The 17,568-nt window shown below is 34.1% G+C and overlaps 1 protein-coding gene across 1 annotated transcript; it reads left to right on the top strand.

Moving 5' to 3' along the window:
• The first annotated feature begins 915 nt into the window (after positions 1-915).
• LOC120328422 (vigilin-like) lies at positions 916-16,794 on the top strand. Its single transcript, XM_039394897.2, has 27 exons — positions 916-1,066; positions 1,341-1,410; positions 1,576-1,715; positions 2,247-2,468; positions 2,833-3,039; positions 3,325-3,417; positions 3,569-3,691; positions 4,516-4,599; positions 4,895-5,017; positions 5,491-5,703; positions 6,342-6,446; positions 6,792-6,905; positions 7,423-7,527; positions 8,637-8,750; positions 9,111-9,221; positions 9,344-9,451; positions 9,921-10,226; positions 10,384-10,518; positions 10,800-11,018; positions 11,629-11,767; positions 12,252-12,532; positions 12,856-12,942; positions 13,087-13,230; positions 13,856-14,035; positions 14,477-14,581; positions 15,179-15,301; positions 15,679-16,794. Exons 2-27 carry the CDS (start codon positions 1,377-1,379, stop codon positions 15,775-15,777), a joined length of 3,714 nt encoding a protein of 1,237 aa, XP_039250831.1. The 5' UTR covers positions 916-1,066; positions 1,341-1,376; the 3' UTR covers positions 15,778-16,794.
• Positions 16,795-17,568: the final 774 nt, after the last annotated feature.

Here is a 17,568-nt window from a genome sequence, read left to right on the forward strand (position 1 = left end):
AGTTATCGCGTGCAAAATAAGTGAGTTTGTTTCAACAGTGTCATCAGATCAAATAGCATAACATGATATACGAATGTAAAAAATGAAATAGAAACTTAGTCTGGAGCAAATTTACAAGCAAATTGTTCATTATCACATCATCATCTAGGACTGAGCGAAATAGACATTAAATCATATTTCAAAAAACTGCATATTGCTATTCATATAAAACAGGGGGGTTGGATAGGATAGGATTTACATATTTATCCGAGATGAGAGGAAAACCTATAGACGGCTTGATCATAGTATTTATTTACGGGCGAACCACGGCCTCTCGTCTGCTCACATACAAATTATACGCCAAAGTTCATCGGTAAATCACGACAAAATATCCCGAAAAACGAACAATAGAAACAAAGCAGAAAACTAATTAAAAAAAAAATAAACTGTGTATCTCTCATACCCATTGTATTAATTTCTAAAACGCTTAAACTACCAGTAAGCGGTAGTTATCGAAAAGTATTTATCTTATTGAGTCTTTCAAGTAAAACGGTACGATTTTTGGGTAATTATCGGACGAACATATTAGATGGTCCTTCAGTTTGCCCTCAGCAAAGAAAGGTACTCATCCGTAACAAAATGCGGCGTCACATCCGCTCCACGTAGCAGAACTCCGATGAATGAAAAACATTAGTTTGTGACTCGACGTCGGTTGCTGACGTTGCTAGTGGTCTAGTTGGCAGGGTTGATAAAGTGTTCTGATTTTTCGAAGATGATATTTTAGTTAGTTAGTGTTGGGTTGCGTTTAATTTAGTCATCGATAATATGATATTGAGAAAGATAAATGAAATTTCAGTGTTTTGATTGTCCATTTGCCAGATCTGCAGATTGTTGGAGGACAGCCATTTTACAGTTTTAGTTTTTCAAATGTCCAGACTTGAAGAATTAATATGGATTTATTAATATGTGATTTGATACAATGTACTGTGTTTTCAGGTTTATTCCTAATCAATCAAACTGTATCTCAGAGTAAGATTAAAAACCGGACCGACCTTTGGATAGCGCTACTTGTTCCTTTTTTTATATTGTAAGTGAAAGTCAAAATTGAATTTTACGTAATTTAGCTGTTACCCTATACAGTTATACACAATTTTTTCTTTTATGCTGTCCCCTCCCCTCATAGCTTTGAATTCTTGTTTGGAAGTTTTGTTCGAGTAAAATAAATCACATAACATTTTGAATTGTTGAATTTTTCAAAAAATGTCCGCTTCTCAATTGGCAATCTGCCTCGCATATTAACATCTGTTTTGTATAAAACAAATAGAGATTTTCTAATGTAATATTCAACTTTTTCACACTAGGGTTCAGGAGTGCACGACCGTGAACGGACAAAGACTATGAATTCTGAAGTTGCTCAACAAAATGGTTCTGGTAAGAAGACCTGAATTTAATGAAGTATACTTTTCTTCACTTCTAGAATTATGCTTTCAGATATCTTCAGGTTGAATTCTGAATCAGAACTTAATCGAATAAAATCAAATGTTCTAATCAGTTGTAATCGGTAGATTCAATAATAAACTATTATTTTCATTTCAGATAACCATGAAGAAGTACCCCTTTATGCTGAAGCGTTTCCCGCTTTGGCCCCCGTTAATCGGTCAGGCAGTCCAACTGCAATTGCGAATGAATGGGTCAACCCTAAAGTTCAAAGATTGAAATCGAGTGTTGTTACCCAGGTTATTTGGAAATCTTGTTTCCATTATACAAATTCGTTATTTAATATTTATCAAATATGATTTATTTTGCCATTTTTCTCTTGAACAATTTGCTTACTTAAAAAGCCATTCATCACTCGCTTATATTCTGTTAAAAGAAATAATTTTATAAATTTGCTGTTTCAAATTTAACTATATTATGTCTGATTGTCTGTTTAAATTGATTGTACAAATATACATGGCTATTAGACAAACAAACAAAATTGCTGTATGCAGGAACTTCATTAATAGGTTGATTTTATTGGATAAATTGAGTGTAACAGAGTTCCAGTCGAGTAGCCATTTCACTTTGAGAGCTTCATTTAATCATACTTTAGGTTTGATTTGCGATAATATATTTGAGAGGTGATAAAAAATCATTTAGTAAAAATGATCACTTAAAACTTTGATGCGCTCATAATATACATTCAGTTGTAACATGTGTAGTTTTTATTATTGCTTATTGATGAAATAGAAACTTAATGTAAATATAATAATTCTAACTTTCTGCAGTTGTTCCAAATCCCAATGGAGGAAAGAGCATTCAAACACACCGAAAATTTTGGCCAATCCCAACAAGATCAAAACAAGGCTTGTCTCGATATTATGCAAAAAACAGGAGCTCATATCGAAATGTCGACTTGCAAAGATGGATCTCTTTCATTGCTCGTATCTGGACAATTGGATGCTGTTTTGAGAGCCAGACGTGACATTTTCAACAGACTTCAGACTCAGGTGAATAAGTTCACTCGTTGATATTTTTCTCTCGTATTAGCTAACTAATGTAAAATAAATTTAAAAATCCTCTATTTATTTGACGATTGTTAAACAGCGAAAGCACAAGAATAAAAAAAAAAAGTCGGAGCAGGTTTTTCATGTAGTGCTCATTCACACCTTCTCTGCTATGAACAAGGCACTGTACGAGTCGAGCTGTCACTAATATGTAAAACCAGCCATATCATTACAGTCAATTCTAATACATTAACTGCTGGCCCATCACACTCACAAAGGTGTGATTGAATACTACCAGCTTATTTAAGCTTGCTTGTTATATATTGAAGTACTTTCAATGTAACATAATTTAATTCAATCTTTTCAGGCTAGAGTTACCTTAGATATTCCGAAAGAACACCATAGAGTCATTTTAGGAAAGGGTGGGAGCAAATTGCAAAAACTTGAACTTGATACCGCTACAAAAATCAACGTCCCAAGACAAGAAGACACTAGCAGGACCATCACGATCATTGGTACTCAAGACGGAATTAGTAGAGCAAGACATGAAATCCAACTCATATCAGAGGAACAGGTAACGTGTTATTGAGTGTTCAATAGAATTGATTTTTTTAATAATTTTTTTATTTTTACTACTTTATTTATATTATCGAAATTTTGTTACTTTGCATAAAAATTTTGACTTAAAGTTGATTTTTGGATATTTCGTTTGAAAAATTTGTTCTGTGCTACAATGCGTATCAGCTATTTAGTAACATTGTGATTTGGTAAAGTGTTCAAAAATAATTAGAAACCGTTTGCAAACTTGAAACTCATAGTTGTTTTCATACTTTTAATGTTTTGTGCTTAACTTTTTCAGTCAAAACTTGCTATTGAGAAGCTGAATGTTGAAAAAGAATTTCACCCTTTTATCAGTGGACCAAGAAATCAACTTTCTCAGAAAATAGAACAGGTTTGTTGAAACATAAATTTCAATTTGCGAAGAAGATTATCAAAGCTTTAAAGATAGATATTGCCACTAAATTTACCCGTACTTACAACACAAAACAATTAAACCAGAAAATATGTATTGACAGCTATAACCCCAAAAAATTTTTTTTTAGGAAAACGGAGTTCGTGTTCACATTCCACCTCCTAGTGTTCGAAAGAATGAGATTGTGGTCACCGGTGATAAAGATGGAGTCACGAAAGCTGTGAAAATTATCAAAGAAATCCATCAAAGAAAGGTGAATTTTTCTTCTTCCTAATTTTATAAAATGATGCGAAAATGCAGGATTTTTACTAATTTTTTTTTTTAATAAAAATTTGTTTTATCTTCAATTTTCAAAACCCAACACCATAAAATCATTATTTAGCCATATGTTACATGAATACAAATTAAATACGATATTAAAATTTTTATGTAACTTTGGGCACCAATATACCATCTGCTTGAGGCAGGAAGCATGAGCAATAGGTTTTCATTACATACAGTGTGTAAATTTCTCATACCAGCTTATTTAGCTCTTTGAATATGAATAGACTCTATTTATTTGCACCTTCATAACCGTTGTGTGTCACGAGTCGTACAATATGCACTAATATCCTCTTTTGTCAGCATTATTTTTTTTTATTTAAATTAGATGTAATTGCGAATTGCCAGGAATGAATTTTTTTTAACACTTGTTTGCAATATGGACATCTGTGGCCATGTTCTTAATCAAACATAAATTGTACTTAAATTGTATTATTGTTTTGAAAATGGATAAATATATCCTATTGAAGTACTCATATACTTCATTCCAATGTATAATTTAATCAATGTTCTTTGTAATAAATTTTTTATAAGAAGTGAAGTTGTTATTTGAAACTGTTTTAGAATATGTTAGATTAGATGTTATGTATCAAATTAATTTTGATAGTCTGAGAAGTCATATTCTGCTTCATGTTAAATTTGAATTTGGTTTAATGTGTAAATTGCTAGTAATTGTTAAAAGAGTTTCAGCCATCTCTCACAAGACCTTTTTTTGTCGTTTTTTTTTCTTCATTTTTTATATATTTTGCCATCCAGAAATCACGATGCACCATCATTAACATCGAAGTGAACAAAACTCAGCATAAATATGTCATCGGACAAAGAGGATCAACCCTTCAGGTCGGTGGAAAATATTTCAACCATTTTGTGCTAAAAATTTGCCAAGCATCAACAGGCCCTTGTCAAATTAGTAATAGTTCATACAAGTTTGGTGATTGTGATAGTCTGGGTAGTAGAGCCTCAAATTAAACAGTGTTGTGCGGCCGTTTGTGCCGCATGTTACACATCTCTGATACACATCCAATCACATATAATGAACGGGGCAGGTGATGACGAATCTGAGAAAAGTTTGGTACTACTAAAAATAGTACAAAGTAGTGAAATTTCAGCTTGTAATTTTTTGCATGTATTGCAGGATATATTGGCTGCAGCAGAAGTGTCTGTTGAAGTACCACCTAGTGATTCACCATCTGAAACTATTACATTGAGAGGTGAACCTGACAAGCTGGGACAAGCTCTCACTCTTGTGTATGCTAAGGTACGTTTTATTTATCTGTTTATTTTCAAAACGAGAGAGCAATGCTCAAATATATAGACATGAAGATTCAGAGACTAGCTGCAGTACCGGCCTCATGTGATTTACACTGAAATCCATTATCTAATTTTTTAAAGCCTACAAGGCTACAAATACCAATTCACATCAGTATCGGCTGTGTCTGAGCAGGGAGCCTCATCTTAGTCTAATGATGTTGAAATTTAGAAACAAATAAAATTAATACCCTTCTATCAACAACAAGTATCTTTACCCACTGAAAATTTCAAAGCAACTGGTCTCTTAGTTGGAAGAAAATAATTTTTTTTTCCATAATAAGAAGAAAGATACCAACAACAGAAACAGCATAATACAAAACGATCCTTATGTACACGGAGATAAATCACTATTATTATAAGATATGCATTTAATCCTTGGTAAAAAGTGTTTCATTTCATGATTTTGTTTATATTTTTCAGGCAAACAGTGTAGTATTGAGAGAAGTAAAAGCTGAGGCATGGCTGCATAAATTCATCATCGGAAAGAAAGGAGCTAATATAAACAGCTTGACACAGAATCTGAAAAAGGTGAACATCGAATTTCAAGCAGAGGAGAACAAGATTGTAGTGGAAGGTCCACCAGAAGAAGCAGATGAGGCTCAAGCCAACTTACAAAAACAAGTTGATGATTTGGTATGTTATTAAAAGAAATATTCAAAATAATATACGTTCACTTATTTCACATCTACACTCAAAGAATACTTGTATAAAGTGTGATAACAGAGCAATGCTATAACTGCACAGTGTTTACGGTGGAAAGATTGGCGGAAAAAGTAATGTGGAAGCAAAAGTGTTCCATTTTAATAACATAAAACTGCAGAATTTTGAGACATTCGGTCCCATAAAAAATTTGAAAACAAAAAATAAAAAGTAATAGCCTGATAGACATTATTTTGATTAATTCAATTACTAGAATCTTTAATTACTTGAAGTTTGAAATCTATTCCAATTATTCCAGAGAGTAACTTTTTTTTTCTGCAACACTAATCACCTCAACAACTGGAATTTACCACAATGATCTGTGGGTCAACGTCCAATAATGAATAAGGTCAAATTTTGTCCGCAAGGAATTGTATGAATTATTTTAATTTTTAGATTTAATTCTGGATTGATACTGTATTTTATGAGTTTGTTTTAAGTCTAAGACTTTAAGAATTTACTTTGTGGCACCGAACTTTCCGTAGGGCTTTTCTCAATTGCACCAGTGGTCTGAAATATCATTTTATGGAAATTTTTTCAACTTGCAACATAATTCATTTCCTTCCATTTAGAAACGTCAAATGAACTTTGCTGAAGTAAACGTGGATCCCAAATATCATAAAAACATCATTGGAAAAGGAGGCCAGAACATCAATAACCTTCGTGAAAAATACAAGGTACATATCTTTCTCTTACATATCTTTACTTCTCTCTTACTAAGTATTGAGTATTGAGTATCCCACAAAATTCGGCCAATGCGGCATGTTGCATTGCACTACGAGCTTTGATATTGAGGATGAATTAAACTTTTTGTGCAATAATCGCCTTCTGTACATATTAAGATACATGTACAAATATATTTTTTTTAATTTTCTGCTATGCAATTCTAAGACCGTAAAATATGCGCCATGATACTGTAATCTGCACCAAATTGTCACACCAACTTTTGGACGCTGATGCTGTTGTAGTACTAGCGACTTAATCATACCTCTGATTTTTCATGGACATCTTAAACTTTTTAGGTCAACATTCGTATTCCACCAGACACTGAAAAGAACCCTACTATTCGTATTGAAGGGGATCCAGAAGGAGTAAAGGAAACAAGGAAAATTCTCATTGAAATTTCACAAAGAATGGTAAGTCACTTGACTCAGTGTGGAGTAATTATTATGGCAAGCTTCTGTTTATTATATCAGATATAATTAAGCGATAATATGATATTATGAGGAAATTTGAAAATTTGTCAAATTTGAAAATCTTTGATTTGTGGTTGATTCAAAAATCTGGTCTGTTTTATTTAAACTTATAAAAGTGTTTGTTAAATTGATATTGGGTCACCATTTACCAAAACACAAAGTGACTAGATTCCCGTGATCCGACTTGTCTCATGACTCTGTGGCACTACCCCTACGCTGAAAGCATATAGTTGCATCGATAACATACTTACAGAACCCCAATTTCCATACCCTGCACATCTTTCTCACATTTCCTTTACAGCTGGTTGTTTATGGTCAGTGACTCATAAACTGATGACATAATTAACTTATCTTCTCTTGCTCAACCATCTGTGAAAATATTACTATTTGCTGGAATACACTCAACAGTATTTTTGCTTTGTAAATATAAATGTAAAAACCTTGTTTCTTTTATTAGGAAAATGAACGTAGCAAAGACATCCTGATTGAACATAGATTCCATAAGAACATCATTGGAGCAGGTGGCGACAATATCAGAGATATTAGAAAACAATTTGAAGATGTAAGTTTTATTTCTAAACTACCTATATTGAACTAAACTACTAATTATTTTGAGACCCAAAACATCGCCAATACTGGAGTTACTAATCAAAATTTTATTATTTAAACATAGTTTAATAGATGCATTGTTCCTTGGCTGTCGGCCAACTTTTTTATGAGTGTTATGACAAGTACAACAGCCTGATGGTCAATAAGTGGTGCTTTATATTACAAGTAGGCCTAGTACCGGGTTTGCGGTGTGCATTTCCGATGTAGCGACCATACCTGTTTCATTACTGAATCAAACTTTAGAAGTTCAGTTTTTCGATGACCCACACATGACTGAGTTAAATATCTGTTGGCATTAGGACAGCATGTACTCGATGTACTTAAAGCTATTTCTATTCCAAACATCTATCATATTATTATTGATTGATGATCTAATAGTTAAATCTGGTCCATGTGTGAACTTCTATAATAGGAAAAATTTTTAACTTACAAAGTTTTAATACATTTTTATTGCACATATTTTCCTCAATTTAATAGCATTAGCTTGAATATTTAATTGGCAAGACAAAACACAGTTCATAATATTATCTCACGCACCTCTTATTGATTAATTTAATTGTTTTGTATATTTTTCATTTTATAAATTCCTCATCTAGCCTTGAACTGTACACATATTTCGTGGAAAGAGATTATATTATTGGACACGTTTAGTGGCCATAACGATCGTTTCAAAATTTTGTTGTTATTTGTCTCCGTCTCCATTTTCAAAAAATCGCTTTTCTCTTCGAATACTGGACCAATTGCTTTGATATTTTCAGTGGTTAAAGATAAAATTTTTCTCCAGAAGGCTATTACTTTTTTTTCCGCTATGACGTCATCAAAATTATTGCCACTGGGTGGCGCTACGTGTCCATATATTTGAGCATAGCTCTCTTGTTCTTGTTTATCCCTCTAATGCAAATATACCTCTTAAATACGCATCTGGAGTATAAAGAAAACAATGGCAAAGAACCTGCGAATCTTCTACTCCTACACTCCCTAACTTCACTATATCCTAAAAAGAATCATTTTTATTTGAAATATGGAATTAATGTTTTACAATTGCATTTTTTTAAATTTCAGGTCATTATCAGCTTCCCTGAACCATCAAGTAAAAGTGACGTCGTTAATCTCAGAGGACCGAAACAAAATGTTGATAGTTGTTTCAAGTACCTGAAAAAAATGCATGAAGATATGGTATGTGTAGTGATGTTTATATCTGAATTTGTCCTGCATCTTCCAATGTAATTAAATTTGTGATCATTTTTCGAACACAATTTATTATATATCTTTAACTCATAACGGGGCTAATATAGTCATGCCAACATGATAAAGTCAAACACTTAATAACCACCAGGCAGGCCATCTCGTCTACTTGCGATAATTTCATGAAAAGTAGTACTTTAGTACTATTAAAATCTTGGAAAGCATTCTGTTTGAACACGATTAATGTTTCAATTTCAATTTAAACATACTTTCTTGGTCATTTTTAGTTAACTTTCAATAGTACAATATTTTCTCAAATTTGTTTATATCCGTTCGTCTCCTCACTTACAGGTTGCAAAGAATTACAGCATTCAAGTTCCGATCTTTAAGCAATTCCACAAAAACATCATTGGAAAGGGAGGAGCCAATATTCGTAAGATAAGAGAAGAAACCAACACACAGGTATATTTTTAAGAATTCAATTCTCAAAATTTGAAATTTTATGTCTTGAATAATTTTTGTAAAGATCAAATATGAATTTCAATCAAATATTTTTTTGCTCACCATTATTCTTTTTTGTTTAGATTGAATTGCCGACTGAAAACTCTGAAAATGAAGTGATCAAGATTACTGGACGAAAAGAAGATTGTGAAAAGGCTAGAAAGATGATCAGAGATATTGAGAAACAAATGGTATGTTTATGTCATATGTTTTGCGGTCTCATTCATTTTCATAGATTAGCAGCCAACTTGGTTTCTAGCAGTGTTAAGCACAGAGTCGTGAGTCGAGCAGAGCCGGAGGTTATCCGAGTCGTTATTCAACTTAGAGTTTCAGCGACTTCTAAAGTTTGGTCCCAAGTCGAGACGCTGCGTACCAGACTCCCAAGTTAAGTCGCTTTTCTCCAACCGAACGACCAAAAGTAAATGGATAAAAATGACTTTTTTTTCCTAATTACGAAAACTCCAGAAAACTTCAAAAACATGATGAAGACCTGTTTCTGCCTGAGAAGCGCTTTCAACCAGCTTCGTATAAATAGTATTGTTGTAGCATGGTTATAATTTCATACCACAATAATCAAACATATTTAGTTACAAGTAGAGTATTTGAAAGAAATTAAAAAAAATTGGCAAAACTAAATTTTAAAAATCGTTTGAAATACAGATTGACATTGTTGAAGAAAGCATCACCGTCAGTCAAAAGCTTCACAACTCTATGATCGGCACAAAAGGAAAGTTTGTTCGGTCAATCATGAACGAGTGTGGCGGTGTTCACATTCATTTCCCGACTGAAGGTTCTGGAAGCGACCAAGTAGTAATCAGAGGTCGCAAAGAAGATGTCGCAAGAGCAAAAAAAGAGCTTTTGGACTTGGCACACTCGAGGGAGCTAACTAGCTTCACTATCGACATCAAATGCAAACCGGAATTTCACAGGTTCCTCATTGGACGCAATGGCGCTACTATTAGAAAGGTATGATATTTTTTGCTCTTATTACTATTTCAGGAATACAAAAAATTTTCTGAACGTTTGATATGACCGAATGTATTTCAACTTTCAAGCACAGACTTTTCATATTTAGTACATTATTGCTGTGGCCATAATATACAAATTACCTTTTTCTATTTAGGTTAGAGATGAAACTGGAGCCCGAATTATTTTCCCTCAACAAGGAGATGCTGAAAAGGATACAATTTCTATTGTCGGACGTGAAGATGAAGTTAAAAAAGCAGAGGGGAAAATAAAGGACTTGATCAAAGATCTGGTAAGTATAACAAAATTGATAGGGAATTTGTTTGAGTTCGAACTTTTCGATGGTAGTAATTCCAGTTGTGCATTTGGTTGTATTAAGATGTCGAAATGTTTCCAAAACGATTATGTGTTCTGTATCAATGATTATGATACATTGGTATGTTTGGTTGTATTGAGATAGTGTATCGGAATATTCCAAAAGTCAATGGTTCGTCTAATTTTACTGCTTCAAATAGAAGGATATGTTTTTAAAGTTATCAAATATTAAAATGTTAACCAATTTTTTGTTTGCAGGAAAACATCATTGAAACTACCATAAATGTACCACAAAAATACCACAAGCACTTTGTGGCACGTAGAGGTGCAGTTTTGAGAGATCTGTCAGACGAATATGGCGGCGTTACTGTTTCATTCCCAAGACAAGGACAAGATTCCGAAGCTGTTAAAATCAAGGGAGCAAAAGACTGTGTTGCTGGTGCTCAGAAGAGAATCGAAGAAATTGTCAATGATTTGGTAAATGACTGTTGAATTAAATTTTTAATGATTCCAAGGGTTTCGCTGCCCACTAATGCAACAAGGCTTTGCCTACCTCAGAATGGGAAAACCTATATACTGAGGTGATTAACAAACAGTATTGACACGAGAAATTGATTTGTTCTTTTTCTGACTAAATTTGAACAAATAGAGGTAACATACTGCATAATTAAAAATTTCTAATTACCAAAGACTGAGACTTGCACCCATCTATTATTAAGTCTAGTTTAAAATTGTATGCATAATCAATTATAAGAAAGGCTCTGAAGTGTGGCGCATCATGCTAAGCGTTAAGAATACACTTGCTGCCACGGCATCTTTGATTACCATGCACGGTTCAGCGAGTGTTCGGTCGTAGGGTGGTTCTCATAACTACTAGTCAGTTATGGCTTCTCACACCATCGAGTTCATACATCTGAATAACTGGCTAACTAATCTCATACCCGACATGGACTGGTAACCAGATAAGAGGCCGTGGTTCGTTAACTATAAGTCTCTTTAGTGTCTTCTCCCCCGAGATAAATATGTAAATCCTATCATATTGTCAACTTATATGTTCAGATAATAATCATTTTAAAATAATTTGCAGGAAAATCAAGTGACCATTGAATGTATCATTCCTGAAAAATTTCATCGCACTGTCATTGGTACAAAAGGAGCAAAAGTACAAAGCATTACTTCGCAATTCGATGTGCAAGTTAAATTCCCTGATCGTGGACCAGGCAATGGTAAGGAGAAAGTAATATAAATACTGAATTCTCATTGTGACTCGTTGGAAAGAATTAGGCCTGGCAGAAAACATTCAAATTATGGAACATTGGCTCCTTATTTTATCTACCTATTATACTGGTTATATATTTCTTTGTGCTGGTAAATTTGTATGTGTTCGTGTATGTTTTTGTTTTGTCTGGTGACCCTCGTCAAACTAGATTTTCGCTCATTAAGCATATAATCCTAATCTGACAATTTATATGTTAAAATAGGTATGGGTAACACACGTAATGTTGCTTTTGCCGATGGGTTTAATCTTTTGCCTTTTTGCTCTGTGCCTTTTTACTGTAGGGCTGAGCGATAGCTGCATTCCGCATTTTCGTGTAGCTTAGCCAGATGTCTGGAGTTGGCTATATGGCCCACCGACAAAAATGTTGTACTCTCCTGGACTTTAATCATTAGGCCATTCGTACATGGCTAAAATATTATTTTATTTACCAGGGCCACGAAACGAGCAAGAACCTTCTGGCGAACAAGAACAACAAGAAAAAGAGGAAGAAAAAAGACCAGACCTCATTCTTATCACCGGTAACAAAGATAAATGTGAGGCAGCAAAACAAGCTCTTCTCGCTCTTGTACCCATTTCTGAGGACGTGGAAGTCCCATTCAAATTCCATAGGTACATTATTGGACAAAAGGGTGCCGAAGTCCGCAGAATGATGGAAGAGTACGACGTTAATATCAGTATTCCGCAAGCAGATCAAGCAAGTGATTTCATCACGGTAAGCTGTGTTTTTTTGCAGTTTTTCTTTCAAATTTTACAGTTAATATATATTTTGTGTTAAATTTTTCATGATCTAAAATCTCCTTCACTTAGCTGTTTTCTGAACTTTAAACTTTCAATGTCCACTGTTATTTGCTGCCACAGGCTCACAACTTTTGTCTGGTATTTCAATGAAGACTGTTTTGAGCTGACTTCAGTTGTCTTCTAGTAGAACATTTGCAATTCTGGAGCGAATTGTGATAAACAAAAGTTTGCGTTAATTTGAATGCTTTATTAGTGCTCTGTGTTTCTTGAAACTGAGCGTTGCATATCTTTTTTTAGATTACTGGTGTTGCTGAGAAATTAGGAGCTGCCAAGGAAGGAATGAAAGAAAAGGTGAAAGAGCTGGAAAAGGAAGAAGAGGATAGAGTGAGTAGTTCGTTGCATAATTTGTTCTTTACAAGAGCTTACTGAAATCAACTAGATGTCTCGTGTCCAGCTAAATATTATCGATCTTAATTGAATGCATTGAACTTGTGAAATTTCAATATTTTTTTGTTTTTTTTTGTTTAGCTTTTGCGAAGTTTTGTTTTGGAAGTTGAAGTCAATGCTCATTTCCATCCAACTATCATTGGACGCCGTGGAGTCGTCGTTACGGAAATCCGTAAGAAATACGATGTCAATATTCAATTCCCTGATCGTGGTGATGAAAATCAGGTAAAAGTGCATTTAAATTTTAATTTTTAGTTGGTTATGGATATTGAATTGGTAGCCAGAACAACAATACATTTGGAATTTTGATGAAATTTTAAGATAATCATTGCAAACGTAAAGTATCAAACTATAACGATGTCAGCGACAAAAAGTAGGCGCTTGAGAACGAAAATTTAGTATTCTTATGAGCGCTAACAACCATATTCAGTGGTCGGTACATTCAGATAAATCAAATTTTTTTATTTAATTTGGAAATCCCAAGATATAGACGAGCAGAATGAATTTGTTCATTAATTCACAACTGTTAAATTATAATAATCGTCTTTTGCTTTCAACACGTTTCTATCAGTTTTTTTCATGTGCCATATCTCATTAAAAAAAAATACATTTTGAAGGCCTTTGCTCATGGCCCCCGTAGAACTGCTCTGTGGCCCTCAAGGGGGCCTGAAGAACTCTTTGTGCTTTGTAATAGGGTTAATGTATTTGTCTGTATATTATATCAATTTCAAAGTAATTATTCAATTATCTCGAATTTGAAAATATTTCCCAGCCATCGTCTGCAAATAATCAACAATACCAACTGACCTATATTATTTTTAACCAAATCTCATTTTTTATATTCATTCAGAACTTGATCAAGATCATTGGATACGAGAAGAATACGGAAGATGCTCGTAAACATATTGTCGGCATGGTGTCTGAACTTGAATCTCATGTCAGTCAAGATGTACATATTGATCGACGTGTTCATCCAAGACTTATTGGTGCCAAGGGACGAGCAATCAAGAAAATTATGGATGAATACAAGGTAAAAAATTCCTAAAATATGAGATCAACATGGGAGAATAGGGTTGGATAGATAATTTGCAGAATTTGATATTGAAGTTTCGTTTTAATAACAGTATATAAATAGTAGAAGTCGCAGAAGTTAAATTGTTTGGAAGACTATTAAGTAGGTATTTAAAATGTGTACGTAAAAAAAATTTTCGGAAATAATGGAAAACTTATAGATATGAGTAATACTACAGTGGATACAAAGCAAAATTCACCCACCTAAACGACAAACTTTCTTATAATAACAAAATATCAAATTGTTCAGAATGTTATCAAAACATGAGCAAAATATGAAATGACACAAACCTTGTAAGATAATGCCTAATGATGAAGCATAGTCAATTATAAACTTCCATGATAACAGTATCAAACATGAAAGAAAACAGGGAATTTATTTATATTGTTCTACCTCTAGGTTGATATTCGATTCCCACAAAATCAAGATCTGATAACGGTGACTGGAACTCAAGAAAGAGTGGATGAATGCATTGAACATATTCTCAATCTGGAGGAGGAATATGTAAGTGGAGTTGACAATATAAAAAAATAAAATTGTTTTGGTGCTTCTGTGCATTGCTTCCCAAACTTTTGTGATTCGTGGTAAAGATTGGTCCCGTTCTGCTCTTCTGTACAAATCTTATGCTTTTAATGATTTTCATAAGTTATTTTGTGCGCCACGTTTACTAATAAAAAAGCCAACGAAATATTGCACTATTGTCAAAGAATTGAAAGAATTAATAAATTATTGTTAACTTTATTTAAATTATTGTTGAACGCAAATGGCGCCTAGTGGAGAACTTCAAGGTCATATCCCCCTCGAGTCTGCTCCATGGCTCCCCAGGGGGCCGGAAATTCCAGTTCACGGGTAACCCTGGTCTATAGATTTTTTGGCGCTTCGGAAGTATTTGTACCAAGATGACACACAACCTGAACAACCCCAACCTATTACACATACTATGTTCAGGTTGTGCGCCATCTTGGTACGAATACTTCCAAAGCACCGATTTTTTTGTCAATTGGAACACATTGTTAATGTGTAGACTTGGAAGATTTTTGCTATAAGTGAGGTTGCTAGCACTTCAATATTTTCTTTCAAATTGTGATGATTTCATTATAGATGCAAGACATTGTTGAACGTGAAGAAAATAGCCGTTACACTCGTTCATCAGGACCTTCATCAAACCGTGGTAATCAATCCAACCAGCAACCATTCGTTGTGAGAGGAGCTCCATGGCAACAGGTAATAAGATCATTTTTGCTACCGAAATTACAGATGTAGTTGTATTTACAATGTTGTACAGTATTTACAATATTGTATTTACAATGTTCACAAATTAATATTTTGAGCGAGTACGCAGATTAAGGATCGTTAATTATGAAGAAAACTTGGTCAAAGCTTTGTTTTGAGCATATTAAGAGCCACGACTTTTAATCAGAAGAAATTTGGACCTTCCTGGTGGTTTGGCGTAAGCTACCCAATTTCGTTATTTTGTACGAAATTATTTGATCAGGCGAAATTTGACTTTTTCAGGAAGTCGAGATAGATTTAGGAAAATACTTTTTTATTCTGAATTTGATGTAAAAGATTTTTCAATGTATGATCCCTTTTTTTGCCAGGTGGACACCAACAGTATGGACGACTTTCCAAGCCTCGGAGCTGCTACTACCCAGGACAGCAATCGAGGTGGCGGTTCGGCATGGGGCAGAAAACACTAAATGTGTTTTTGTCGAAGACATGCTTTTGTACAGATGAGCTAACTATCAGATCAATAATTTTCTCCCAAAGACCTTGTGAACGAACACCCTGTAAAAATATTAGCGATCAAACATGGTCCACGGATAGAACAATTCTCCTTCGTGATCTATCTCTGTCTCATGTTTGGTGAATGTAAGAATATCTCTATTTGAATTTTACGAAAATGTATAAAAAGAAAAAAAATCGAGCCCCAGCTCTTTATGCTATAGCTTTTATTCGTAGTACACGACCATTGATCGTGTTGGTGATAGCTTCTTTTTCCTAAAAATTAATGTGAAATCATCTTCGATTGAGCGTGGGCCCAACATGAATTTATAGTTTATTTAAGATCAAATACATTATTATTTTGCCTTTTCGTCGGGTCATGCATAATCAAGTCTGATCGAACATTACTTTTTAAAATCGTTATAAAGTAATATTAAAATAATAATATTTTGTGTGTGTGTTTATGTCTATAAAAACATTTTGTTTGCCAAATATTGTGGAATATGTTGAAACCTCTGATATCCTCAGTTTCCATTGTCGCCATAATTTTGTGGTCTGTGACGAAATTTTCTGGTTATCAGGCATGGGCCAATGATGTTTCACTCTTGTTATGTGCCGCATCTATGATTCACATTCGACCGTATATGATTGAGCAACCATTTCTGACTTGATTTTAACTAGCGATCTCTGATACGATTTGTATAAACTGGAATATTTTCGCGTGAAAACAAGCCCGCAACCAACTCATCAATTCTCTGGCCTTGATTTCGTGAAAACATTTGTGTGCCTTATTCTTTTGCTGCTTGATTTCCAGAGTGAGTGAAAATCCCACTCTCCTTTGATTATCAGGTGTTGAAAATGGTCGACCAAACTTGTATACATAACAAAAACGATAGTACTACTGTGCAATATAGGAATATCAGATTCGTAGTGGGCTTGCTAGCATCCATTAATTGAAATTGGTTTCGTTTCAATAAAATCTTACTGCATTATTTTGTCTTGATCATTATGCTAAGTCCGACGGCGATACTATATGCCAAGTCGTCAGTTAAAAAGGTTCGGACAAGTGGCGCTTGGGTTTCACAAAAACTTAACATAGTATTGGGTTTCTCCGGTGGAAATAGTGAGTGAAGTGGAATTGGTATGAAAGTATTCCATCAGCTGAAAATGAAAAGGTCGTCCGATTTCGGACTATCATGCAACTGTTAAGAGTCGTCGGCATTGATTGGATAAAGCAATAGCTTTTTACCGCTACATAGTTCAGTTTAAAAGCATCACTTCTTGAAGACCTGCTTATTTATACGGAAATTTCTCCTGTCGAACGGGGCTAGGTAATGTGGAGTGTAACCGTGGACTTCAAACAACATTAATAGTATGTGGAATAGGTGATTTGAGCAACTTCTCTGATAATAATTTTTCGTAGCAAGCCTTATCGTTTTTGTATCGACCAATCGATGACGCGTGTTTCCGACTTTCTGCTTGGATTCGACTGTATAACTGTAAGGTTCAAGTGTATATTTCAATATGTGTATTCAGATTCAATTCGATTGTGCAACTTCACAATATACGAACATTTGGCATTACAATACATTGTGTGCTTGTTGATCTCTGAAAGAGTGCGTATCGGGGTTGCACTCTATTAACGTGTGCCAATTCAATAACACGAGAGTGTGGGCACTGATATTCCGATACTATGTAATTATTACTTCAGGTATGCACGGTAGATGGAATAAAACAATAGTTTGGGAGTATTATTTAGGTGCACA

The sequence above is a fragment of the Styela clava genome, chromosome 7, assembly GCF_964204865.1.
Source record: "Styela clava chromosome 7, kaStyClav1.hap1.2, whole genome shotgun sequence".
Lineage (NCBI taxonomy): Eukaryota > Metazoa > Chordata > Ascidiacea > Stolidobranchia > Styelidae > Styela > Styela clava.

What these genes read in the sequence shown, in the direction of transcription:
- LOC120328422 (XM_039394897.2), top strand. Translation starts at nt 1,377, where the DNA reads ATGAATTCTGAAGTTGCTCAACAAAATGGTTCTG. An exon ending in AAGAAATTGTCAATGATTTG is followed by an intron (nt 11,019 to 11,628) that starts GTAAATGACTGT and finishes AATAATTTGCAG; the next exon opens with GAAAATCAAGTGACCATTGA. An exon ending in TGATCGTGGACCAGGCAATG is followed by an intron (nt 11,768 to 12,251) that starts GTAAGGAGAAAG and finishes TTTATTTACCAG; the next exon opens with GGCCACGAAACGAGCAAGAA.